Genomic DNA, 26,561 nt, shown 5'->3' on the forward strand with positions numbered 1-26,561 from the left:
ATGTTATATAAACACATTTTATTATTAATATTTATAAACTTAAATGTTATTTCGCTAGTTTATGGTAATAGTAAACCACAATGCACCAAATGTCTTTATAAATGTTGTAATAGTAATTTTGATGATTTGAAATCATGTAAAAATATATGTGAAACAGACCATTGTGATGGTATAGACATTGATATTGAAGATTATAATTGCCCAATCCCATCAATGGAAGTTTGTCACAAATGTCTTAATAAATGTTGTAAAGATTCTGAAGGACATAAAGATTTTCATGATTGTACTGATACTTGCAATTTAAAAGATTGTAAGAATTTAGGATATTATTATGAATGTGAGAAATTAGAAATAGTAATAGTTACAACACCACCAATTTGTACTGAATGTCTTACGAAATGTTGTAATGGAAATCCTCATAAATTTGGTGATTGTAGTACTACTTGCAGCAAATCAAAAAAGTGTAAGAATATAGACTTTAACCATGAAATCTATAAAGAAAAATGTGGGGGAGGCAACGGTAATAATGAAGGCAACAACGGTAATAATGAAGGCAACAACGGTAATAATGAAGGCAACAACGGTAATAATGAAGGCAACAACGGTAATAATGAAGGCAACGGCAACAACGGTAATAATGAAGGAAACAACGGTAATAATGAAGGCAACAACGGTAATAATGGAGGCAACGGCAACAACGGTAATAATGGAGGCAACGGCAACAACGGTAATAATGGAGGCAACGGCAACAACGGTAATAATAAAGGCAACGGCAACAACGGTAATAATGAAGGCAACGGCAACAACGGTAATAATGAAGGCAACGGCAACAACGGTAATAATGAAGGCAACGGCAACAACGGTAATAATGAAGGCAACGGCAACAACGGTAATAATGAAGGCAACGGCAACAACGGTAATAATGAAGGCAACGGCAACAACGGTAATAATGAAGGCAACGGCAACAACGGTAATAATGAAGGCAACGGCAACAACGGTAATATTGAAGGCAACGGCAACAACGGTAATAATGAAGGCAACGGCAACAACGGTAATAATGAAGGCAACGGCAACAACGGTAATAATGGAGGCAACGGCAACAACGGTAATAATGGAGGCAACGGCAACAACGGTAATAATGGAGGCAACGGCAACAACGGTAATAATGAAGGCAACGGCAACAACGGTAATAATGGAGGCAACGGCAACAACGGTAATAATGAAGGAAACAACGGTAATAATGAAGGCAACAACGGTAATAATGAAGGAAACAACGGTAATAATGAAGGCAACAACGGTAATAATGGAGGTCCAGGCCCAGCGACTAAAGGACCAGGTCCGGGAGGTCCAGGACCAGGACCAGGCCCAGGCCCAGATACGACCAAAGGACCAGGACCAGATCCAGGAGCAAAAGATCCAGGAGCAAAAGATCCAGCAGCAAAAGATCCAGCAGCAAAAGATCCAGCAGCAAAAGATCCAGCAGCAAAAGATCCAGCAGCAAAAGATCCAGCAGCAAAAGACCCAGGAGTTAATCCACTAGCAACTCCAGTAGCACCAACCCCACTATCACCACCTTCTGCTATACCTAAGCCCGAAAATCCATTAGGTCCAGTTCCACCATTCCCACCTCAAGAAATTACGACTTGTACTACTTCTGATGATCCTGTATGTTCCCCACCAGGATCGTAAGTATACTTTTTATAATAAATTATACAATTTTTTTTTTCCTTAAAGAGTATTAATAAATATTTTGCAAAATTTAGTACACCAACAGTTGTAACGTATACGCAACCGGGTGTGGAAACACCAACTCCCCTTGGTGATATTGTAAATTTGGTAACAACACAAATAACATCATCAATATACGTTCCTAGTTATACAACAACAAATTCTTTAGGACAAACCATTATCGCGGAACCATCTATTTTATTAGTGATACAAAATATTGCTGTTACTGAAGCTCCTATTACTACTGTGAAGGTTTCGGATTCTACAATCCTACACGACTTTAATAGCCACGGTATATGGGGTGTTACAATGAGTATAGTTATAGTCACTACAACTTTAATTTTTATGGTTATTACGTAAAAGAACAAATGCTTAGAAAACGTTTAACTTCTTGTTGCTTATTATTTAATAATTTATGTATTCATATAATAAAAATTTTTAAATTTACTTAATAAATGATTTATGTAAATGTGTTTGTTAATAGGTATTTGTCGCTTAAATTTATTTTTAATACAGATGTATTGAACATTAATTTTTATTTGCTGAAAAATAGATTGAAATCTGTATCTTAAAACATTATAAATCATAATCATGTGTAAATAACTGATTATAGAAAGCATTGGTTGATTTTTTTCACATATTTTTTATAACTACCCCAAGAAAAAAATTATATACGCGTGACAATCAGAATTGAAAACAATGAATTTGGTTACTTTGATATTGGTAAAATGGAAAAACGAAAATTTTTTGAAAATTTTGTAAGTAAATTATTAACGTCTTAATAATAAATAGTAACATGTTAATGGCAATAAGAAAGCTAAAGAAAATGGTGAGAGGTAGACGCAGTAGTTCATTATTAAAAGGTATCTAAATGAGCCTAAATGGCCGTAAACTTTTTTGATGAGCTACGTGAACCGTGAGGAAGTTTTATAAAGTTAAATTTTATCCTGCTCAAGGTTCTGGAAATTTTCTAAATTTATTAATTACTACTAAATTTATTTCCTATTCTCCAAATATTAGTCTTTATGGAATTTATTCGCTATGAAAAAAGAGATTTAAAGTAAGATGATACATTTGTATAGAAGATATAATTTCGCAAGATCGAATCAATTCACAAAGTCACAACCAACCCATATGACAAAAAAATTGCGCAGCTGTAATTAACCTTCTTAATAAATACTCAACATACTAATCATTTTTTTTTTCGCATAAATTTTTGGGCTCTAAAACTGACCAAAAACATCCAAAAATTGGGAGCAGAAACGCAAATCAAGTGTAATAGGTGGTGGTTCCTCAATCATCATCCACAATTCGACATTATCAGGAAACTCTTTAGGAATTGGTGGCATTGCTGGAAGCTTATTAATTATTTTAAGCCCCTCTTCCACCAAATGCCCAAACATCAAATGTTATCTTCAAGTCCCTTTGTTCCCTAATCACAAGAAGTGAAAATGATAAAGAAACAGACAGTGATGGGACTGACACAAGCGAGGTCTAAGAATCTTACATTTGATAAATACGTGGATGGTGATGCTGGACGTGCAGATAGTGATGATGATGAAGAGACTCCTAATTATAATTATGATGGGTTAATGCGGAAGCAATTGAACGAGACAAGCAGGCAAGCAGGTTAATTACTGAAGAAATAAATAAGATGAAAGACAAAATATTCAGTAAGATATCATAAAATATGTCCAGAGAACTAATGGAAACTACCTTCTGGAAAGTTTGCAGAAGATATTCTCTATGAATACACACTAAATTTGGAATACGTAATTTAAGCGTAAGATCTTTTCATTGATCCTGACAAGCATCACATTAATACATATAATATTCTTCCAGAACCACAATTGGATGATAACTTATTAGACTTTCTTTTATACTACCGACAAGTGAGTATCAATTACTATCAATATCTGCGTAGCAATATTAAATCATTGTGACAATTGTGTCCTCTAGAAAAACCCTCAAGGCCTACGTAGGCCAGTATCGATTTACCTTCTTATGACCCGCCGCAGAGAGATTTCAACTATCACTACATAAATGTAGTTTTATTTTTTTAATATGTATATATATTTGAGAAGGAAAGGCTTACTGCGCCAAATGTTTGACCGCATATAAATTAATAAAGTTTTGCGGGTTAACCAATCATAATTCATTACATTGCTAATTGCTAATTTCATTTTTTTTATCAAAATTTTTATGAGTAATAAAACATATTTTCCTCATAATAATAATTAATACAAGGTAAAACAAGTAAATATCAATTCTTTGCTAAATAATTTAAATACGTCCTGGTTACTAAAAAAGGAATTTTATTTTTATAGACATTTGTCATTTTATTTTCCAATAAATTTAGTAAAATAATTATTAACCGAAAATTGTAATTCGTAATACTATCGCACAAATGTTATTGTTTTGTGCTAGTTTTTAAATTACAATGAACTTTCATTTTTAGTAATGTATTTATGTTTTTTTAACAATACGAGTTATTTCCTGAAACAAATGTTTATATTATTGTATGACTGTGTGACAAATATTTCGGATTCGGATCTACGAAGAATATTAAGATTTTAAAACTTCAGTAAAACTTCAGTTCGAATGTAGTAAAAATAAAATAGGACAATATTGAGCGTAATATATACTATATAATATTTTCTGATCAAAGCGGACTTTATTTTCCGTTTATTGTAAAACTACAACCATTATAAACGATATAAACAATACATAATAATTACCGCAAGAAAGAAGAAAAGTTTGAAAGAAGTATCCAATAAATTGTTCTAAGAAAATATAAAGGCAAAAGATCCGATAAATGATGTTATACCAGTAATTTAAGTAGCTATTTTCTTTTAAAAGCGCGATTAGAAATTGATAAGATGATTATTCTCGGATTCATTTCTCCGTTCATTTTAATTTCTATTACAAATGAAAAAAAATAGTAGTAAAGTAAAATTTAAAATATCCCAATTTGCATTTTTTTTAAAAAGAACAGACTGTTTAACGTTCCATTTATAGTAACCCGCAATTGAACGTTACATACTTCCGCCCGCTGTTCACCGAATTCCTTTGTCTCATCCATAATGAACATTCACTCTAATATTTTTCTCATAAATCATAATTCAATAAACTCCCCTCTTTCACTTATCTAAATCGTTTAGGTGCAACAGAATTTTACATTCTAGATTATCGGGAGATCCGTTGCCGTATCATTTGCAAGAATGTTTCATTAAACTTCTTTTAAACATTGAGCGTATTACAACTTTGTAAACTCCAAAAAAATCATTTTTGTGGAAGCAAAGATAAAAAAACCGGTTTTATAAAGAAAACGACACGATAAATATTATAATTCGAGTTAACTATTATTAAACATTATATAAAAAGAAATCCAGTAATAATTACATCATACTTCACGTCCGTTGACCTAACATATAATTATTTTATCAAAAGTTCTTAATCTATTAATTAATAATTAATTTTCAAATCATTTAAATGCGTAAAGTATTTGATAACTTTTCGAATTATAAATATCATAAATCAATTCATTGTCAAAGCCTAAAACACTTTCACTTACTTTTTGCTGGCTTACATTATGCGATTTTTATTATTTTAAGGATATAATATAACAATAATGTCACGTGACTTTGTCTTTACATAATCAATAGTAAAAATCTGAAATTTTCGTATTACCTTTGCATTTTATCTATAGTCGTACAAAATATTTTATTTGGTAAATTATTGCTTTTTTTCCTTTATGAATAAAATTTTTGTTTTTTAAATGAATGATCATTTTTGGTTTATCAAATTCTAATTGGGAAATCAAAAATTTGTTACACGTAAAAGTTTGTTGTAACAAAAATTTCTAGAATGTGGCAAGATGGATTATAACAATATTACTACTAATTTAATGCATAAAACAATGCTTATATCATACTACGAAAAAAGAACGTTCTTTCTATATTTTAACCACGAATAACCGCGTGGTTTCCTCGCGCTTTTTCTTTCTCCTAATCATGCAAAGTTATTTACAATAATCAAAAAAAAAAGTATAATACCTAATCTGTGCATTTGTGTGTATAATTCTTAGATAATGATGTCAACTTAAACATTTAATAAACATTCTTTAGAAATTGTGTGATAAGATAGATAGTCGGATTGTTTCTCCGGATCCAGTCACTTTTTTATTGAGGCGTTAATTATCTTTTGTCAATTTCCTTCATATGGAAGCATCATTTGTTCTTTCTACTTTTTTTTTGTTTGCGATGAAGTACCCGCAAGAAACTATAAATAGCATTCTTATGTTAAGGTATGTTAAACAAATGTCCAACTTAAACCACTTAAAATCAAGATCGAGATCGGGGATGATCCGTTGACCAATCACACCGAAAATTCATATTCATTTGCAAAATGATGATCATGACGCTTAGTTATGAAAAATTCCCTTTTAAAGTAATTAGGCTTATAATTTTATTGTTTCTTAAGATCATCAATAAATATCGGTGAAAAAGTAAAAAAACTTTTTTGTTTTTTAAAAGTTCTTTACTTTCGTCATCTGTTATGACTTTAAATTTATGATGACGAATTTTTCCCATGATAACTAGATTTAAAATTAGTAAAAACAAAAAAAAAGTACCTTTTTAAGTTATATATTTTGTTTTTTTTAATATCAATTAATTCATTAATTTTAAATTGCTTCGTACAAGTAAAATTTTTTATTAAACATACAAAATGATAAATTTAGATAAATCGGTACTTTACATAATATTAAAATAAATAACAATATCATATTTTATGTAATTCAAATTTTCTTCAAATTTAATATAAAAATAAGATGTTTTCAGACGTTCAAAAGAATTCACTAAAGTTTTATAAACTTTTTAAAATAAATATTCAAGATGAAATATAATCAAACTCTTTTATTTTTAATCTTTTTATCAATTACTTTCAATTTTATATTGCCAATTTATGGAAATAGTAAACAAGAATGTGAAAAATGTCTCGATAAATGTTGTAATAATTATAAAAATAATCATCAATTAGAAACTTGTAATGATAATTGCAAATTGGAACATTGTGATGGCGTAAAAATCAATTATAAAAATCATGAATGCACTAAACCAGTAGATCCTCCTACTTCTACTCCTAAATCTGAACCCCCTGAACCTAAAACCCCTGATCCTCCTAAAACAAGTCCTCCTCCTATAGATACTGATCAACCACTTAACCCAACATCCGTTCCACCAGTTCCACCTACTACACCTATTCCCGATCCACCCGTTCCACCCACTACACCTATTCCACCCGTTCCACCCACTACACCTATTCCACCCGTTCCACCTACTACACCTATTCCACCCGTTCCAATTCAATCTCCAACTAATTCATTAGGTCCAGTTCCACCATTTCCACCTCAAGAAGTTCATACTTGCACTACTTCTAATGATCCTGCATGTTTCCCACCAGGATCGTAAGTACATGTGTTTTAATAATTTAATTCGTTTTTCTTTGAGAGTAATAATGATTAATTATTTTACAAAATTTAGTACTCCAGTAGTTACAACATTTACGCAACCAGGTGTGGAGACACCAACACCACCTAGTGGCAATGAAGTATTAACAACAACACAATCAACATCTACGTTGTATGTCGCTGGTTATACAACGACAAACTCTCTAGGACAACCTATTATCGTACCTCCATCCAGCTTATTAGTGGTGAATGAAGTTGCTATTGTTACTAAAGCTTCTGTCGAGACTGTGATGGTGGCTTCGGACTCTACAATTTTACATGATCTTAATAGTCATGGCTTATGGGGTATCACAATGAGTTTATTTATAGCCATTACAACTATAGTTTTCATGGTTATTGCGTAAAAGAATACGTAAAGAACGCATTATTATTTTAAATGTATTTATTTTTTATTATCAGTATTTAATATCACTTTGTTATGAATACATAAATAAAGTTTCAAATAATATTTTTATCGTATCCTAAAGAACCAAATAAATTTGCCCCAGTTTTTTTGTACTCTATATTGAAGCGTCTAAGAAAAAATAAAAGTGAGCGAAAAGAATTTATAAAAATGATCTCTCATCCCTAAAAGATATTAGTAATTTAACAAATATAACAAACATATCAGTCAAATTTCCAATAACAAAGATATTTTTCTTTTTGGTTGATAAGGATACTTATTCACACAAAAGTAATATTTTTTTTTGCATATTTCTGTTTCGTTAGATTAACTAGAAATGAAAGCTAGAATAAGAAAGGTTTGTTAAAGATATACTTTATCAGTTTGAAATGAAATGCCAATGTCACAAGTGAAGAATTCGTGTTTTAGCCTCGACGGTGCAAAAATTTTTATTATTCCGACCATCGTCACCACAGCCAAACATCTTGACTAGTCGATCGTATCATTCAAATGACGAACTAAATATTAAATTAATATATCAAACTTAAAAATTATCGCAAAATACAACAATGCAGAAAAACATATCGATATATAATACTTCTTTAGTATTAATAAATGAAACGCAAAAGTGAACTTAAAAAACATGTTTCTATTCAAGTCTTGGATTTAAATAAATCGTTCAAGTTGTTTAAATTTCGTAAATATAGAGTAGAATTTTAATTGATATTTTTATTACTTTCCAATGATAAATAAACAAAAAGTCCCTGAAAATGATTTCTAGAATTTTCAATAAATTTTTTTTATAAAACCTTATATCATGATATAAAGATACTCGATAAAAATTTATTTTCGTTCTTCATTAATCACGAGAAAAAAAAAAGAATCATCAAATAAATACGATAATTCGCATTTCATTCCCATTTAATCAAGAATAGATCCTTATCACTAATATTCCTAAATTCTTTTATCGTGATGCCTTTTTCTTCCGACCATCCTCTGACAAATTCCTCATATTCTGCAAATTTGTCAAAACCATTAGAATTCCTAACAACCAATAATTTCAAATTAACCGCACAATTTTCTAAAAAATATCGAAATTCAGAAACATATCTAATTAAACCATAAAGTCCTAAACAAAGGAGACGCCCGGGTAATTTCTTTGCCAAATTAATGATAAAATCATCTTTGATAGTATATGTTTCTGAAATGTAACAAAAATTAAGCAATTCTAGTTTTGAACAATTTTCTAGGATAATGAAAAGATTTTTTATATCCTGTTCCGTGATAACATATGTAGAGAAGAAGGCAAGATTTCTACAATTTTCCCCAACAGATCTCAAAAGATTAAAATTATTCATGAACGGATTTTGTAAAAGAATTTCATTTAAACTAGAAGATATTTTTTTATTTTGAAAAATTTTTTCGAATGGGTTAATTTTCATGACAGACAATTCTTCATTACTTTGATTGTTAATTAACTTTAAACATCCCAATTTTGATAAATCTGCTGAAGAAATCCATTCAATATTCTTTAATGTAATGTATGAATCTTCTAAATATAAAGATTCTAAATTTTCACATCTGATTAAAAATTTGAATGCTTCCTCGTTCCTCACACATATCTTTAAAAATTCAATTTTTTTAAGCGTACCAGCTACCGTTTCTAATGATGACATGATTTCAAATACGCCTTCATCATAATAATCGTCCCTTGAATTATCATCTCCAATAATTCTAATATGTTCGAGTTGATGTTGATTTTTGATTAAAGACGTTAATGGTTTCTGAATATTAGGTAAATCATGTTCTTCAATTTGAATCGTTTTTAAAGATTTGCAAGTATTTGATAAAATTCTCAAAACATTTAACTTTGAAAATATGCGACCATAATTTAAATATTCCAATCTTGTAAAACAATTCTTCGTTACATCCATCTTCAAATGATATTTAAGACAATCCTCAATCCTAAAGATTGTATTATAAAATCTTGTGACCTTTAATATATCAACGTGTTCTTCATCAGAGTCAAAATTTTCTTCAGAATCATCACCACCCCAATTATCATCATCATTATTGGTATTGAGAAATCTTCTAACATCCTTATATCTCAAATCAATTTTCAGCCATATAATATTAGCCCTTCTAGTTGCAATAATTCTTAAAATTGTTAAAATATAACTTAAAATCTTATCTAGTTTAGAAGGTTCTAATATAGGTGAAGATTCTTGGCTTTCGGATTGTTCCGCTTGTCTTTTTTTTTCTATTTTCCAAACATCAAATACTTCTTTATATATAATGAAAAATTCTGTAACAACACTAAAAAGATTTTGAAAATCCAGATGTGTAACAAAACTAGGATAATCAAACATAGCATGTTTTGGTAAAGCAAAATCTTCCACCACCTTTTCCCGTGAATCATCATTTATTAAATTTTCATCATCATCATTTTCGTCTAATAAAAATTTTCTCAAGTGTTTACCTAAATCCTTGTCCTTTTCAATAAAAGGTAAAAATCTAAAAATGATCTCTATTTGATTATTCAACTTGATATCATTCCGGAATGGTTTTTTATATAAAAATTTGATGGAATTTTGACTCCAAGCATGATTTACTTGAATAATCGAATATAATGATTTGATATCTTCTACGTAACTAAATATATGTTGTAAAGTTTCATTTGGTAATCTTGACGCCATAATCTTTTTCTTTTCTTTTATTTCTTTTCAATTTGTAATTTTTTTTTTTTTGGAGCAAAATAGCGTTCAAGGGAAAAAAAAACGTTGGCTGATTATTACGACGTAATAAATCTTTTTTCAGTAATCAGTAATATGATTTCATTTGCGTAACATACTAACATATACTTAAACGTACTTAATCCTTGATTACTTAATATATTAGCCCAAACGACACGTTCTCACAGTATCGTATGATAGCACTCGTCTATGTTTGGTTACAATTGATATCTTTTTTTATGTGATAAACGAAAAACGATCTTCAAGTTTATTTATCTTTAGTTTTATCATAAATACATATTACAGCGAGGCGTGGTATAAATAATCATGATTTACTGATTACTCTGAAATCATATCTATAAAATTAATTTCAAGATAATTTTTTTTGCAGAATTTATTATAATAATAAAGAATTAATGATTTAAATCAGCGAGTAGTGCTAAGATCAAGCGTACGTTTACTATATTCCTGATTCTAGAAAAGCTCAAATCTCGATGTCCACAGAATTTGACGAAAACTAGATCGGTTGTATTATTAAATATGTACATAACAAATATAAAATTGTAACAACAATTTATTGAAAAAATTCCCTCTTTTTACGGACTTTCGTTTTAAACAAATTAATTAATTTTGGTATATAACAAATAATTTTATAACTCAAAAAAGTTTAATAATACACATAATACACGTTTCATTGATATAAGATTGATTACTACGAAAAGTTAAAAAATTTTTGGCTTACCTAACTACAAATTCTAAAAGAATTTCGAAAATCGGTCAAAATTAAATAAAACTCGGAGTAACTTGTTTCAACCTCTTCAATCAAGTTATAAATAAAATTCAGTCACGTGTTAGTATTAAAACATACTATATTTGCTAGTAATAATATCGGTTAATACTTTTAACCATTTTTACTGCTGTTCTTTTGAGCTGTACAGGAATTTTTTTTTTTTTCAACACGATCCGCACGCAAATTACGAATAAGTTCTTTCCGGTATCCAATTTTTGATATTTATATTAGTTGATTTGTGATACGATCCGTAGTATGTGCGGCTATGTTCAAATATTGAATATCTACTGGCTGCAAAGCCTTAAATTGATACGCATGTTTGTCATACCTGCTCATTTTAACCTGTCTTGGCATTTGTTCAACAGACGTAGTATTAGGACCGTTTTTTTACCCGTTTTTACAACCATCTTTTTTATTTCTTCTTTTTTATCTTATTAGAAAGATTTTTACACAGCCACTTTTTCAAAAAAGTTTTCTTTTTTTTTTACCTCTTCTATAAAATAATAAAATAAAACGGAGGTTAGTTATTATTCCGGAAAAATGTTGAAATTTCCAATTCTTAAAAAAATGGTTCGTAAACCAACAAATAAAACAAAAAATGAGGATGTAGTAGAAGTAGAAAGTCCTAAAACACCAGTTACGCCGGAGTTTATTGGTGATGATGTTGTATCATCACCGATATCACCAACATTTATGACAATAGAACATGAAGATACGAAAATATGGTCTTCATCATTTTCTTGGAATATGCAATCAACAACTTCTGAGTTTGATAATACTACGATGAGTAATGTTTGGGAGGAACATAATAGTCAATTAGATATTCAATCAGATATTACTAAAAAGGATGAAATAATTGAAAATAAGAAAGATGATTTTGAAGAAAATGTTTGGACTGATGTACAAGTTGTTGCTGGAATGCCAAATAATCAATCAATTTTTAGTGTACCTTTTATAGTTCCTGATTCACCAACTATTTCAAAATCACAAGTAGATAATGTATCAACGATATCAAAAAATGATGAATCATTTCCTTCTCATCAAGAACGAGATCATGATAGTGAAGATTCGAATGAATTAACTAATTCCGAAAGTTTTGAGTATGTTGATTTAGGAAAAGATAATATTTCATCATCAAAAGAATTATCAAAAGAATTTGATATATTTACGAATTCTGATATAAAACTTGAATTAAATAATAATGAAATTTTTAATGAAAATAAGGATTTATATGAGCAATGTGAAAATGAAAATTCAGAAAAGATTGTTGTAAATGAAGATGATGATTTTGGTGCTTTTGAATGTAGTGAAGAAAATGAGAGTAATTTTGATGATTTTAGTGAATTTAAGAGCGAAAATACAAATGATATTGATAGTTGTCAGGGAAATGAAAAATCTTCTTCTGATAATGATGACGATTTTGATGATTCTAAAAATAACGAAAAAAACGAAAAAATTCCTTTCGGTAATAATCTAGTGTCACAAAAAGGATTAAGCTCGGATTTAGAAGATTTCATGGTAAAAAATATTCAGTCTCGAGAAAAACCTTTCTGAAAAAAAAAAAATTACTGACTTTTTTTTCATTTATTTCATAAACAGTCCACAACAAATACTGTTGCTGAGTGGATTTCCGTTTTGGATAAAATATATGATTTACAAATATCAAATGAAAGCGTCAATAATGAAAGACCTGTGTCAATTGAAGATCTTGTATATAATTCACATGAGTAAGTCTCTTAAAAAAAAAGGTTTGTTGAATATGTTTGATTACCTAATTAATTTTTTCTTTTTAATTCATTAGAATGATGGATACTAAATTAAATTGGAGTTCATTTATACAACTTTGGAGTGATCAAGGCGGTGTAGTTAAATTTTCATGGCGTGGTTCGCGGATTAGAAAGGCATTTTTGGAATCCGTTAATTCTATTTCTGCGATTAAACCAGCGGATCGACTTCCCGGTAGCGATTTATTTAACGATGATTTCCCATCTCCAAATCATTTTACTCATAGTGATATGACAAAACAATATGAGGAGAGTTCAACGGAGACACTTTTTGTTGATACTAATAATATTCCAATACAGAATGATGATAACGAACAAAGTAGAGATTCGAATAGAGATTCTTGGATATCGATGTCAGACATTTCATTTTTGGAATCTTTCACTTCTAAAGTATCAAGTAAATTTGACAAGAAAAAAACACAGCAAAAGTCTGAATCATTTTTTGAAGATTTTCTTGATCTCAAAACAAAATCTCCGACGCCACCTGTTAATAATTCTCGAATAGATAGCGTTATAGCAAAGATTGGTCGAAATTCAACCAATTTAAGTGCGAAACTTGGTTCCTTGAAGTCTCATGTATTTGGATCCAATGATACTTTGATATCAACTAAGGAAAATTCATCATCATCAAGCGTCAAACCTCCCGTCTCCGCAAATTTATTAGACGATCTAATAAACGATACGATAATTTCAGAAAAAACAAATGAAAAAAATAATTCTAATGGTTTGCATATCACGCCTGTGAAAAACGAAGATATTTCAAATTTTAGAGATATGGGTTTAGATTCCCGACCGTCAAATGATTTGAATCAACAAAGCTTCTTTTCAAATTTAAATGATCATTCATCGTCCATTAAGAATAATACGACTTCATCGAGAGTGAATACAAAATTAAACGATGACGATGATTTATTAAACTCTGAAAAAATGTTAGATGACACAAAGAACAATTCATCGTTATCTTCAGAATCAGTTTTAGCTAATAACGATAATAATTTGAGTAATCTTGGAAATCAAAAACAAGAAGATAATTGGATATTTTCTACTGATCTTTCATTTTTGGAATCTTTAACTAATAATACGAAACCCACATCATCAAATTCTCGTAAATCTCAACAAAATTCACTTTTTGATTTTTCAGAATTTGATTTAGATCTATCTTCAAATGTGCAACCAGTACAACCGCAGAAAACTCCAAATGATTTTCTACAATCAATATCACAATTGATAGCTAATGATGATAAAAGGGAAAAACAGGAAAATCAACAACCAAATAGTGCATCTGATTCAAACTCTAAACAATTATACACATCTTCAATGAACGGTAGTTCCACATCGATCTCATCAGAATTTGGCGAAATGGTATCAGCAAATGATATGGAAAATCAAAATTTAAATGATGATTGGATGTTAAATAATAATACATCAACGAATCAGGATAATTGGATGTCAAATTCTGGACTTTCATTTTTAGAGACTTTAAAATCATCCTCCAATAATAGTTACCATAATAATCAAAAATCCAAACAAAATTTTGGAGATTTAGACGAATTTATATTACCTTTAAGTAATAATAGTAATAACAATGATAAAATTAAGAAGTCAAATAATCAAATGCAACAACAAATTCACGAACTTTTTTATTAAAAATTGTAATTTTATTGTAAGATATATATTATGTATAGATTATATAATAGATACTATTTACCATATATCATTATTTGTTTCATTCAAAAAAAAAAAAGAAAATCACATTCGATGAATTTTTAGTCAAAAAGCTTGCAATAAATCTATTTTTCGTTAAATTAATTGACTTCAATAAACTTGATTACCATATTTTGAGTTATCCACAATTATCATAATTTTAAATATACTATTTTATATTGTTGTTGTCAACTATCTATCTTGTGAGCTATCGCTCAGAATTTTGATCAATGTGAAAATGCGCTGCGAAACATAAGGCAGATGCCACTCCTATCATATATGGAATTGCCACAAATCTACAGTCGTTATGCTAATTTAAGAACTAAATCATAATAAGGTACACAAAGGTTTAGCTAGAAGTCTGATGAGAGCTACGGGTTAAAATAGTAATACTGTAGTTAATACAGTCAGATAATTATTCTTATCACGTGACATTCAACCAATCAAATATGTAGATATCTCTCGTTAGACAAATAATACTCTCATCTATATATGTTTTGATTCAACAACTTGAAATGTCCATATTTTTAAAATTCATTGAAATTTGAAGTTTAATAATTTTAATGCGCATTTAACCTAAATGGATCCTATCGGAATAATTAATGTTGGCCGAAATTATAATAGTGCGAGCCACATATTACAAATGTTTAATTGATGGCCGCACATGATCGATCACAAATATCGGATGGTGTAGATTCGATCATTGCCATCTTAAGATGAAATAAAAAGCCATTGATGTGATGAAGACGCCTTCCAAAATTTTATAGATATAGAAATTCTACGGAAATGGATCGATCATATGCCGGTAATCACTTATAGATATTTTTAAAATGAATTATTCATATGCACTGTTTTTATTTCTGAAAATCTTAGATAAATTACAATCAGATGCACGACGCAAAAAAAAAAGAAAAAGATTATTAATCAAAACACACTAATAAATATGATAATCTAATTTTCTTGTTTGACACATATTGGCCGAGTATCAAATAATTAAATATATCTTAGAAATTTTTTGTTTTTATTCTCAAATATTAAGTAAATTAAATCAAAGAATTTTTCAAAGAATTTTTCATAAAATGATACTTTTTCTTTGACCTTTCCATATTGGTCTAACAATCCAATTTTTCCGGGAGTAATATTTATAGTAAAATATTATCCATTTTTGAATATGAATGGATTATGTAAAATTTTTCGGAAATTTAAGGTTCTATTAAAGAAATTCCAAATTGATATTCGAATTTTCTAAAAAAAGGATAATAATTAATTTTACATTACCTTCTTTTATATGTTACTTTGCGTAACAATACGTTGTAACATAGTTTTTTCCCTCACATTTTATATATATATATATATATCAAGGTTAAAATTAAAAAATCATTCAAGCTTTGGACATAAAAGTTAGTAGCCGATCCGGATGTTTAGGGCGTATTCCTTAAAAAGGACTGAGTTGAACGGATCCAAAACTTTAATTTATGATCATTTTGTCTTGCTTTTCATGATTTTCCAAATGGTATCAACAATGTAACACATAAAAACGAGTTTGAGTACATTACATAGCCCATTTTTTTCAAAAAAAAAAAATTTTTTTTTTCATAGAATTGCGGGATTACATACATAGAAATGGCTGAATTACAAATTGTATATAAATAAGTCTAAAACGTTATTATCAAATCTCATTAAAAATTTTCGAAAAATTTAAAATTATTTAATATGACACATAATGGACTTGGATATAAATATATATTTATATTAATATTAATAATATTAACATTAATTACAACGTCACCAACTTATTGCTCTCTTCAAAAGAGGCAGGCACCAGAACCGGTGATAGATCCAAAAAATCCACCACCACCACCTGGTCCTTGTAAAGACTGTGCTGACAACTGTTGTGCAAGTTACAGAACTTGTTTGAATGATCCAAATTCTAATCCTACTTCATGCAATGATGCGTCAAAAAATTGTAATATCAATTGCAACGCGGGAGGATGCAAAGGTATAACTTATTATCTAAATTGCAATAACCCAGAACCAACACCTATACCAAAAAATCCACCACCTCCTCCGGGACCAGCACCTAGTACACCTAAAGTAAATCCAAAAAATCCACAACCACCTCCAGGACCAGCACCTAGTACACCTAAAGAACCTGTGAAAAATCCAAAAAATCCACAACCACCTCCAGGACCAACACCTAGTACACCTGAAGAACCTGTGTTAAATCCAAATAATCCACCTCCTCCTCCTGGTCCTTGTTTGGACTGTATTATCAAATGTTGTGCACCTTATTCAAGTTGTATACAAGGCACCAATTCTAATCTTAATCTATGCGAAGATGCATTAAAAAAATGTAATATTGATTGCAACGTGGGAGATTGCAAAGATGTAGATAATTTTTATTACGATTGTAACTCGCCCAAAACTGTGCCATCTAGTTCTATTAAACCGCCAGTAAAAACACCTATAATTACTTGCTCCTCCTCTAGTGATCCTAAATGTTTTCCACCAGGAATGTAAGTTTTATTTCTTTTATCATTTTTTTTTTTATTTTCTTTGAAAATATTAAAAAAATGAAATACAAATTTGCAGTGCTCCAATAATTACTACTATTACAAAGGAAGGAGTAGAAACACCAACACAAGTCCCTAATAACGTAAAATTGACAACAACCATAACAACACTTACATCATATTTTGCTGGGTACACAACAACTAACTCTCTGGGATCGTCTACATCCATCCTTCCATCCACTCTATACATAGTGAAGAGTATTGCAATTACTGAACCTACTGAACCCGCAAATAATAATACAGTTGCTTCAGATTGTACTACAATTTTGTACAATTTTAATATCTATGGTTTATGGGATGTTACATTAAGTTTAGCTGTAATCATTGCAACATTTATTTTTATGATATTGGCATAAAAAAAGAAAATGTGTTTTATTTGTAAATTAAATTTATTGTATTAATGTAATATTAAAAAAAGTTAATGAGGTAGACAATCACAAGTAATTCAATCTAGATAAAAAAGTAAAACGTTATATATTGAATTTATAGAAACTTATTTATTACCTACTGTTTATGATTAATTATTCTATTTATAAAATGTTCATTAGTTATAGTAAGAACCAATGAGATTTAAAAATCTCTCTACTAACGCGGGTCCCTATCTTAGGTTGTAATTAATACATTTCTTTCTTAAATTACACTAATTCTTTTTCTTTAAATAACATTTTCATTCCCAAACATTTTTTACGTTACTAATTAAAGTCATATTAAGTTTTATCTCCGATTGTAAAATTGTTAGTAAAAGTCTTTATTTGTGAACTCATTATGGCATAGTGAGAGAAATTCTTTTGTTTTCTCTATCGTAATAAATTTAACACGTAAACTATTGGACGAGGAAAATTATTTTAATAATTATAGTACCGTCAATAAAATGACTCATATCTGATATGTTTTGTTTTCTTATTACGGCTAATTATCATCGTGTAAAAGAGTATCTTTAGATTCACGAAAATTTTTACATTTTAATTATGTATATTTTAAATTATGTAATTAATATTTAAACTTATTTTTCTTGCCACATTTTCGACCTAATTTTCCAGTTCGCCTTATTTAGCAATTTAAAATATACTAACGCTAACCATAACGAAATAGGACTTTGGTTTATCCACAATGAGCCGAAAAAGGCAGGGTTAATTGTTTTTAACAAATAAATAAACAAATCGATTGCGGATTGGTTAAAGGATTTTGCGATCTAGTAAAGATACTAAAAAAAATCATTAGGCGTTTATGAAAATTTTTATTAGATTGATATTGAAAGAAAGATATAAGACCGAAACGAGATTACTTTCATTAACACCACTATTTATACTTATTATGAGGCGTCAAAACCGGAGATCGGAGATCATTATTATACCTAAAATAGTCGAGAAAAGAAAATGATTAACTATTAACATGTTCAATAAAAAATTATGCGTAAATACGGAATTATGATTTCGTTTTATTAACTCATTATGGTATACACCTTCCTAAGGAATCAATTTTTTCTATGAGAATAATTCGACCGATAAAAATCATTGATTTAGCTTTAAAAATACAAGTGAAATATATACATACTAATTTTCATAAGATTATTCACGATAATCTCTTTTTAAAAGTTCTGTCTCATTATTCTTCGAATGACTTCCATTTCTTTCCATTTACAGTAGTATAGTAACAGGACCCAGAAATATATATATAAGGGTCAGGTGGCAAAAATTTTTTTTACTATGAACTGTACGCAGAGACTTTTTATATGCATAATTGACACCTGATATTGAAAATCCTGCAAATAAAATTCAGACATTAAGTTATTAATTATTTTATCAATGACTTCTATATTATCAATTAATACTAAATATTACAATGCGGTTAACGTACAGTAAATATATAAGATTAGCAAACTAATTTTTTACATATAAAAATTTCGATAAAAAATACGCAAATATTGATGACCTAATGACCTAACTATGGATGAAAATTCTTTAGATTGTACGCAAATCAAAACTTTACTATGATCTGTGTAACCTACCCCTGTATATATATTTCTGGGTCCTATAGTAACTAAATATATAGATTATAGAGCCATTTGTTTTTATCAGCCATTTGCTAACCCAAACCGTATTATTATCACTTGGTCTTGGCAATATACTATACCAAATATAGTATCCTGTTTTTGGTGTAGTTTACTTTGTAAATACATCATCTATTTATCATCTATTTATTTTTTAATGAAATCATCCATTAGTTATCACAAAATTAGAAATTTAATTCTTAAATGAATGAATTTCTTTATCTAAATCGTGGCAGTACATTTTTGAAAAAAAATGTATATAAGCAGGACAAATCCGCACACTAACAACCGATATAAAGTTTTAAAAAAACAAAAAAATTATTCAATTTTAAAAATTATTCAATTTTAAAAACTTTTCAATTTTAAAAACAAATTATTCAACATGTTCCTTCTTGGATCTAAATACAATTTTGTGCTCGTATTTTTAATGATGGTGTTGGTTTTAACTTCACCAACTTATAGCATTCCGCAAGGAGGTATTAACAAATTTATCGCTTATTTAATCCCATTTCCTGCAAAAAAAAAAAATCATACAACATTGATTGAATATGGGAAATAATGCATAACATTTATACTAACGTCGATTCTCCGATTAAAAACATTAGATCCTGATACTCCTCCAACTCCTCCTCCTCCTGGTGGTCCCACACCACCTGGCAACAGTACTGATGTTCCTCCTACTGCTACTCCTTAAACGTTGATTCACTTACACGACAACTCTATCTACTTGATATGTGATGAATATTTCCGTTACTGAATCTATTGGTCACATATTATACGATAATTTTATATGATATTATAATGCTTATGCGAATTTTTTTATTATATAATAAAGTTTTATCAAATTTCTTTATAAATTAACAAAAAAAAAAATTATTGTTGGAAATGAGCCTTTCAGTGTTATTGCCTATTACTAACGATCATCAAAACTTTTGTTTCGCGATATTACATATACAGTACATAACTTATTATCCCACTTTTTGACGTTGTCACTCGTAAAATCTAATTGATAATGCGTGTAATCTACAGCCAATCATTCAGACATTTGATTCAATTATAAAAATAATGATTTTCTTTATTAAAGAACAATGCACTAAATATTTTAATACTTTAAGGATGCCATTTATATTAAAAATTTTAAATTTTAGCTAACCAAATTTTTTAATTATAATTGTAACAAGTTTTACATGTCAGTGATTTAACAATTATTATCACGATTAAAACATAGTAAATAAGCAGATTGGCATTCCTTGAAGATATTATGAACGCGATCGCATCCGTAGTATACGGTTTGGAAATTATTACAACTGAAGGTAAAAGTACTGGTTGGCATACAAGTTTTCTTTACTGAATACGAATGAGGAATTGGGGATTCGATGTAGTTTAAAGCTATACATGAATTATTTTTAACCATTCGAATAATCCAATCAAAATTTCTAATTAATTCATTCATAAAATTAGATTCTCTAATAAATGAATTATTAAATTAGTTAATATACTAGTTAATATTGATCCGTAATCTTCTTTTTTTAAATTCAATAAATTATTAAGTTCATGGAACGATCATCTTCGCAAATTTTAAGAATATCATTTTCTTTTAAGAATTGAATTTGCATTATCCATTCATCAGGATGAATATTTCCATCATATTTTGAAAGTTTCATTATTCTTTTATTTCTTTTTCTTTATATATATATACAGTATATATATTTTTATTCTTTATATATATATATTTTTTTATTCTTTTTATTTTTATTTTTTTATTTTTTTTTATTACTGAAAATTCGTTCACTTAATAACCAACCCAAACAGATATCCTAACTTTGTTACTGGTAAAGTCTGCTAGTTTTAAAGGAGGATTTTGTGTTTTTTGATGTATAATTAATTCAATTATTTCTGATTGCAACTATTGCAACTCTAAAGTAATTAAATTTTTTAGTTGATACATCATAATAGTGTCCAATAATAAGTCAAGATGAGTTGGGTGCCCTGAGCTATTCTACTTCCACCATACTTTTTAATTATTTAAAGTAATAAAAGTTTTCCTATTTTTTTTTTTTAATCTAATAAATTTTTGTATTTATTCCACTCATGGTGCATTTGAATTCCTACTATTGAAAGTGGTTTGTCAATACACGCAAATTGTGTAATAGGCGGACGGAGTCATGATATGCAAAAGTGAGTACAAAATATAGAGAGTCATGATTCTAGTTCATGTGGACATCGTTTAAATTTTGATGGTGGAACTTCGTGAAAAAAATTTAATAATGTATAAAAATTTTTTTTTGATATTTTTTTTTTAGATAAATTTAAATAAAAATTTAATAGAAAACACAACTTAAACTAATAAAAGAAAATTACACAGATTACAGAAATCATAAGAGTTAGACATTTTGTTCTTTTATCAAAAATAATTTTTATTTCATGTTTTGAATGAAGAATTTTATAAAATAATATCATGAAAAAATTTTTTACTATGATAAAGAGGTTCTAACTAAAAATTGATCATTCTTTAATGAAAAATAATTAAGAAAGATAATAACCAAGGTACGTGATCAATAAATTGCATAATACGAGATTAAAATCTTATATTAATATGAACGCATGGTAAACTTTTACTAAACTCTTTTTTAATTATTTTTCGCCCATTTCCTTTTTACAAGGATCCCATACTCCTTTAAAGAAAATTTGTAGGTTTACCTAAAGAATTTATTTTTATACCCAGTAAAAAGTCATCATATGGAAATTGTACAATTTTTGTTTAGTTTTTGTAATTATTGTCCAATTTTCATTCAGTATTCGTATAGTTAAATCAAATTTTATTTTTTTGTAAAATTTAAATGTACAATTATTGTAAGATTTATTACATTTAATAAACAGAAATTGTACAATTTTTATATTTTAACTTTGCAACTATTATTTATTATATTCATTTAAACAAAATTCGTACAATTTTTTCAATTTTTAAATTCATATGAAACTTATAAATTTGTACTAATTTGTAGCATAAATCTGTAATTAATTATAATTATATTGATCTTCAGACTATTTTTGTAATGATTTTCGCGTTATAAAAATATGTATCACGTGTATGTCAGTATGTGATGATATAATCCGCAGTTCGATGACTTCGATCAACTTTTTTCTTTTAAACTTTTTTTTCCTTTTAAACTTTTTTTTTCTTTTTAAACTTTTTTTTCTTTTTAAACTTTTTTCTTTTAACTTTTTTTTCTTTTTAAACTTTTTTTTTGCTTTTTTTTCACATTCTTCCCTTTTCCTTCAGTTCGTTCGCCCTTTCACTTCCCTTTGTACCTTCCTTCGTCTCTCCCTCGTTCTTTCCTTTTCCTTTCCTCCCTTTTCCCTTTACTTTTACATTTCCTTCTCTTTTTTTTCCCACTTTTCTCGCACTTTTTGTTGAAGAAATCTTAAGCATTTCTCTCCTTTGGTGCAAATTTCTGGTAAGTTCATTTTTTTTTTTAATTGTTTAATTTTAATGAACAATTCTAATAGTTGTTTTTCTTACTTTTTTTTTAGACTTCGAATATTTGGACGTGGGAATAATGGTAGGAAATTTTTTTTCTTAAATCTTAATTATCTATTTTAACAAATTTTTCTTTTTTTTTTTAGATGCTTCTTACGGTCTTCTTGGACGTGGAATTTTGGCGTAACAATTTGGTAGGGTAGAGGTTTTTTTTGAATTATTCTTTGATAAAACGTTTATTTAACAAAATGTTTTCTAACACTTTGATTTTTCTTCTTTTAGGCAGTTCTTCAGCTCTTTGGACAAGGACTTTAGTGGGAGTATTATTTTTTTAGTTTCTTTTAAAAATAGTGGTTACTTATTTCTTTCTCTTTTTTAGACGGCTTTTTGGTCTCCTGGATGTGACATTTCACAAATTTTCAAATTCTTCCTTTAATATTAACAAACAGATATCAATAGTTCTTTTCTTTATAGATATTTCTTCAAATCTCTTTGGATGCCGTTATAGTAAGTTTTTTTTTCGTCTTAGTTTATTTATTATGATGAAATGCATATATATACAGTAATTCATATATGAATAATAAATCAAACATGTAAAAATAATATACAAATTTATTTTGAATGTTACATAAAAACATTGCAAGTTTGTGACGAATTTACTTTGAATTCTATATAAAACATTACAAGTTTACTACAAATTGTTTACAAATACTGTACAAATGGATGCTCATAATCGTATTAAATTTGTAACTTACATTTTTTATACAAAAAATCAACATAAACTTTTTACTGGGATATTATTGATAAATGCTAGTGTTGAAACTATCAGTGCACTCACGCACTATATACAATAACTTTTAATATTTAAAGAAAATATAAAAAAAGATTAATTATAAATGTGTTATGCTTCATATTTGGTGGTGTCGTTTGCTGAAGGATTATCGTTATTTGTTGAGAGTTATTGCTGTCATTGTTATCTCTTTTGAATCTTTCACATTACATTGTTTCCTTTTGGTGGTTGTTGTGAATTCGAGCCTTGTGAACCTGCTGGGTCTTTTTGTGAGCCTGGATCTTGCGGACTTGGGCCTTTTTGTGGGCCTGGATCTTGCGGACTTGGACCTTTTTGTGGTGGTGCTGAAGGTTCTGGATCAAAGCAATCAAAATGATAGGTCATATTTTTGCAACCTTTCATAACGCAATCAAGATTACATTGTTTTAATCCATCTGAACACAGACTAGGATTTGGCCCATTTATGCAAGTTATAAAAGCCGCGCAACATTTGTCAATACAATTTTTACAAGGACCAGGTGGTGGTGGTGGTGCTAAAGGTCCTGGATCATCTACTACAGGACCTGGACCTTTTTGTGGAAAGCAATCAAAATGATAGGTCATATTTTTGCAACCTTTCATATTGCAATCAAGATTACATTGTTTTAATCCATCTGAACACAGACTAGGATTTGGCCCATTTATGCAAGTTATAAGAGCCGCGCAACATTTGTCAATACAATTTTTACAAGGACCAGGTGGTGGTGGTGGTGCTAAAGGTCCTGGATCATCTACTACAGGACCTGGACTTTTTTGTCTCTCTTGAAGAGTACAATAGGTTGATAATGTTGTAATTAATATCAGCATTATAAATATCAGTAAATTTCTACATTTAAATCCAAGATAAATCATATTAAACAATTTTAAGTTTTTCGAAATTTAAAATTTGTTATTAATGTGTTTTTGACTAGTTTATATATATATTTTCACATTTATATAATTATGTTATTTATAATTAATAAGTAAACAATTCTACTTGTTTAAATGTTATTTAAATTACTGCTAATTGCAAAGCAATTTTTTTTTAAAAAAAAAAATTCATTCATTTAAGTGAATTTTTCACTAGTTTTTGAATTTTAGAAAATTCTCACACAAACTAAATCACAACGAAAATGGGAGGTAGAGGGCATTTATTATAATTATGCACAAGAATCAACAAAGGAAATTTCATAAATCAACCTAGATAATCAAAATGTCTAATGCAATTTGGGTTTAGTGTGTGATAAAATAAAATTGTGTATGGTGTGTGTTACCTATAAACCAGTTTATAAGCGAGTAAGGTGTATCATCATCAATATACCCGTTTAATCTGAAGTTAAAAATGGGTTAAACTCTATTTCCAATTGTATGTATTTTTTATTATTTACTTATGTTCTACATTTTAACTGCAATCTTTATTTTCTGGGCATTATCAATTGTTGAGTTTGATAAGAATATTTTTAATAGTGAAAGTACAATTTAGGTAATTGAATAATGCGGAGAACGAGTTATTTGAATTTCTCATATCGGGTCGTCCATTTATTCTATTTAATCGATCACATGATTGCGGCAATGGAGGTCTAGAACAGAATGTGAGATTACATGGCCACAGAAACCTTATCTGAATGTTTAGAATGAAGAACAGTTTAAATCCAATTTATCTCAAATGAGAAACAAAAAAAAGGAAATAAGTAAAACTATTTTAATTTATTTATAAGTGTGGGAACTGAAAAAAAATCCATGATCGATTATCTTTTTATACAAATCAGGACTTCATTTACTGTTGTAGTAAACTCAAAAAACCAAAGATTTCGCTGCGCCAAAAATGATCGTTGATTTATGAAAAATTTTTCTTTGTGGGTGATACACCTTAACGATTAACGTACCTTCTGCTTTTGCTTCTTGCGTTGTTTACTTCATATTTTAAAAATTAAATTTCACCATCATCTGTTTATGGAGCTTATTTAGTGTGAAATTTAATGTAATCATTAAAATAAATGATTATTGACACAACATTTGTATAACGATAAACAGTACATACAGTACATCTTACTGACGATCATCGCAACTTTATTTTAATTCAAATTTACCACCGCGTATCTCCACCATCACCAAGGAAGTTCCGCAAATGAGCGGCTCGAGCGGCCGGAAATTGAGTCGGGACCAAGAATTGGTTCAGTTCTCTAAAACGGAATAAGTCTGTCCTGCTCGCTTCTTTAAATGAATATATAATTCTGGTTACAACTTTATATATAGTATACGTAGAATAAGAAAAAATATATTTCGTACTTCATTATATTTATACAAGAAATCGAATTTACAAGTGAAAAGATAAAATTGCGGATTTTGTCAATTAAATTGGTAATATTCGTAAAAGTTGGAACCGGAAAAAAAACCCTTAAACGGTTTATTTTAACGCGTTTAGACTTATTTCTCCTATCTGAATATTTAATAATCTAAAAATTTTGTATTAAATAACTTAAAGTATAAAATTGGTCGTTCTTAAAATATTTTCCTAAAAAAAAAAAAATATTTCTTTGTTTGCTAATATTGACTGGATGCCAATTTTTAGAATTTATAAAAGAGATTATAATAATCAACTCCAAAGAAAAAATATAATGTCAAATTTCTCAAATCGGGACATCATTTAATCGTTCAAATATTTGTTGTGACAAAAAAGATTAAAAGAAAACTTCTATCTAAATGTTGATTAACTTATTTTGAATGAATTCAATTTATCCTATATGAGAAACAAAATAAGGAAATCATAAGTACATTTAAATTAAAAAGAAATGAGGGGAACTGAAAAAAAAAATCGATTATCTCTTCACAAAAACAGAACTTCATTTAACGGCGATCTACGTAGAAAATCCAAAAACCGTATTAAGGCTGATTATTGGCAGATTCACAATACCAAATATGATCGTTGATTTATGAAAATTTCCCTTTGTGTACCTTTTCTCTTTTTGATTAGATATTCAATGAACAAACATTCTTTT

The 26,561-nt window shown here is 28.6% G+C and overlaps 6 protein-coding genes across 6 annotated transcripts; 4 read left to right on the forward strand and 2 right to left on the reverse strand.

Annotated features, from left to right (window-relative positions):
* Window positions 1–2,088, forward strand: OCT59_029876 (uncharacterized protein; the record flags this gene model as incomplete). Its single annotated transcript, XM_066146275.1, has 2 exons — window positions 1–1,685; window positions 1,764–2,088. 2 exons carry the CDS (start codon window positions 1–3, stop codon window positions 2,086–2,088), a joined length of 2,010 nt encoding a protein of 669 aa, XP_065994937.1.
* Window positions 2,089–6,623: 4,535 nt separating this feature from the next.
* OCT59_029877 (uncharacterized protein) lies at window positions 6,624–7,602 on the forward strand (the record flags this gene model as incomplete). The annotated part of the gene is made up of 2 exons (XM_025327012.1): window positions 6,624–7,195; window positions 7,272–7,602. The coding sequence occupies 2 exons, from the start codon at window positions 6,624–6,626 to the stop codon at window positions 7,600–7,602; spliced, it is 903 nt and encodes a 300-aa protein (XP_025173345.1).
* A 949-nt stretch (window positions 7,603–8,551) lies between these two features.
* Window positions 8,552–10,402, reverse strand: OCT59_029878 (uncharacterized protein; the record flags this gene model as incomplete). The annotated part of the gene is made up of 1 exon (XM_025319620.2): window positions 8,552–10,402. Exon 1 carries the CDS (start codon window positions 10,334–10,336, stop codon window positions 8,552–8,554), a length of 1,785 nt encoding a protein of 594 aa, XP_025173346.2. The 5' UTR covers window positions 10,337–10,402.
* Window positions 10,403–11,729: 1,327 nt separating this feature from the next.
* On the forward strand, window positions 11,730–14,806 carry OCT59_029879 (uncharacterized protein; the record flags this gene model as incomplete). The annotated part of the gene is made up of 3 exons (XM_066146276.1): window positions 11,730–12,680; window positions 12,762–12,889; window positions 12,964–14,806. The coding sequence occupies 3 exons, from the start codon at window positions 11,730–11,732 to the stop codon at window positions 14,591–14,593; spliced, it is 2,709 nt and encodes a 902-aa protein (XP_065994938.1). The 3' UTR covers window positions 14,594–14,806.
* A 1,522-nt stretch (window positions 14,807–16,328) lies between these two features.
* On the forward strand, window positions 16,329–18,443 carry OCT59_029880 (uncharacterized protein). The gene is made up of 2 exons (XM_025311268.2): window positions 16,329–17,166; window positions 17,243–18,443. The coding sequence occupies exons 1-2, from the start codon at window positions 16,364–16,366 to the stop codon at window positions 17,577–17,579; spliced, it is 1,140 nt and encodes a 379-aa protein (XP_025173349.1). The 5' UTR covers window positions 16,329–16,363; the 3' UTR covers window positions 17,580–18,443.
* Window positions 18,444–23,745: 5,302 nt separating this feature from the next.
* On the reverse strand, window positions 23,746–24,435 carry OCT59_029881 (uncharacterized protein; the record flags this gene model as incomplete). The annotated part of the gene is made up of 1 exon (XM_066146277.1): window positions 23,746–24,435. The coding sequence occupies one exon, from the start codon at window positions 24,433–24,435 to the stop codon at window positions 23,746–23,748; it is 690 nt and encodes a 229-aa protein (XP_065994939.1).
* Window positions 24,436–26,561: the final 2,126 nt, after the last annotated feature.

This window comes from Rhizophagus irregularis, chromosome 9, assembly GCF_026210795.1.
Source record: "Rhizophagus irregularis chromosome 9, complete sequence".
Classification (NCBI taxonomy): Eukaryota; Fungi; Glomeromycota; class Glomeromycetes; order Glomerales; family Glomeraceae; genus Rhizophagus; species Rhizophagus irregularis.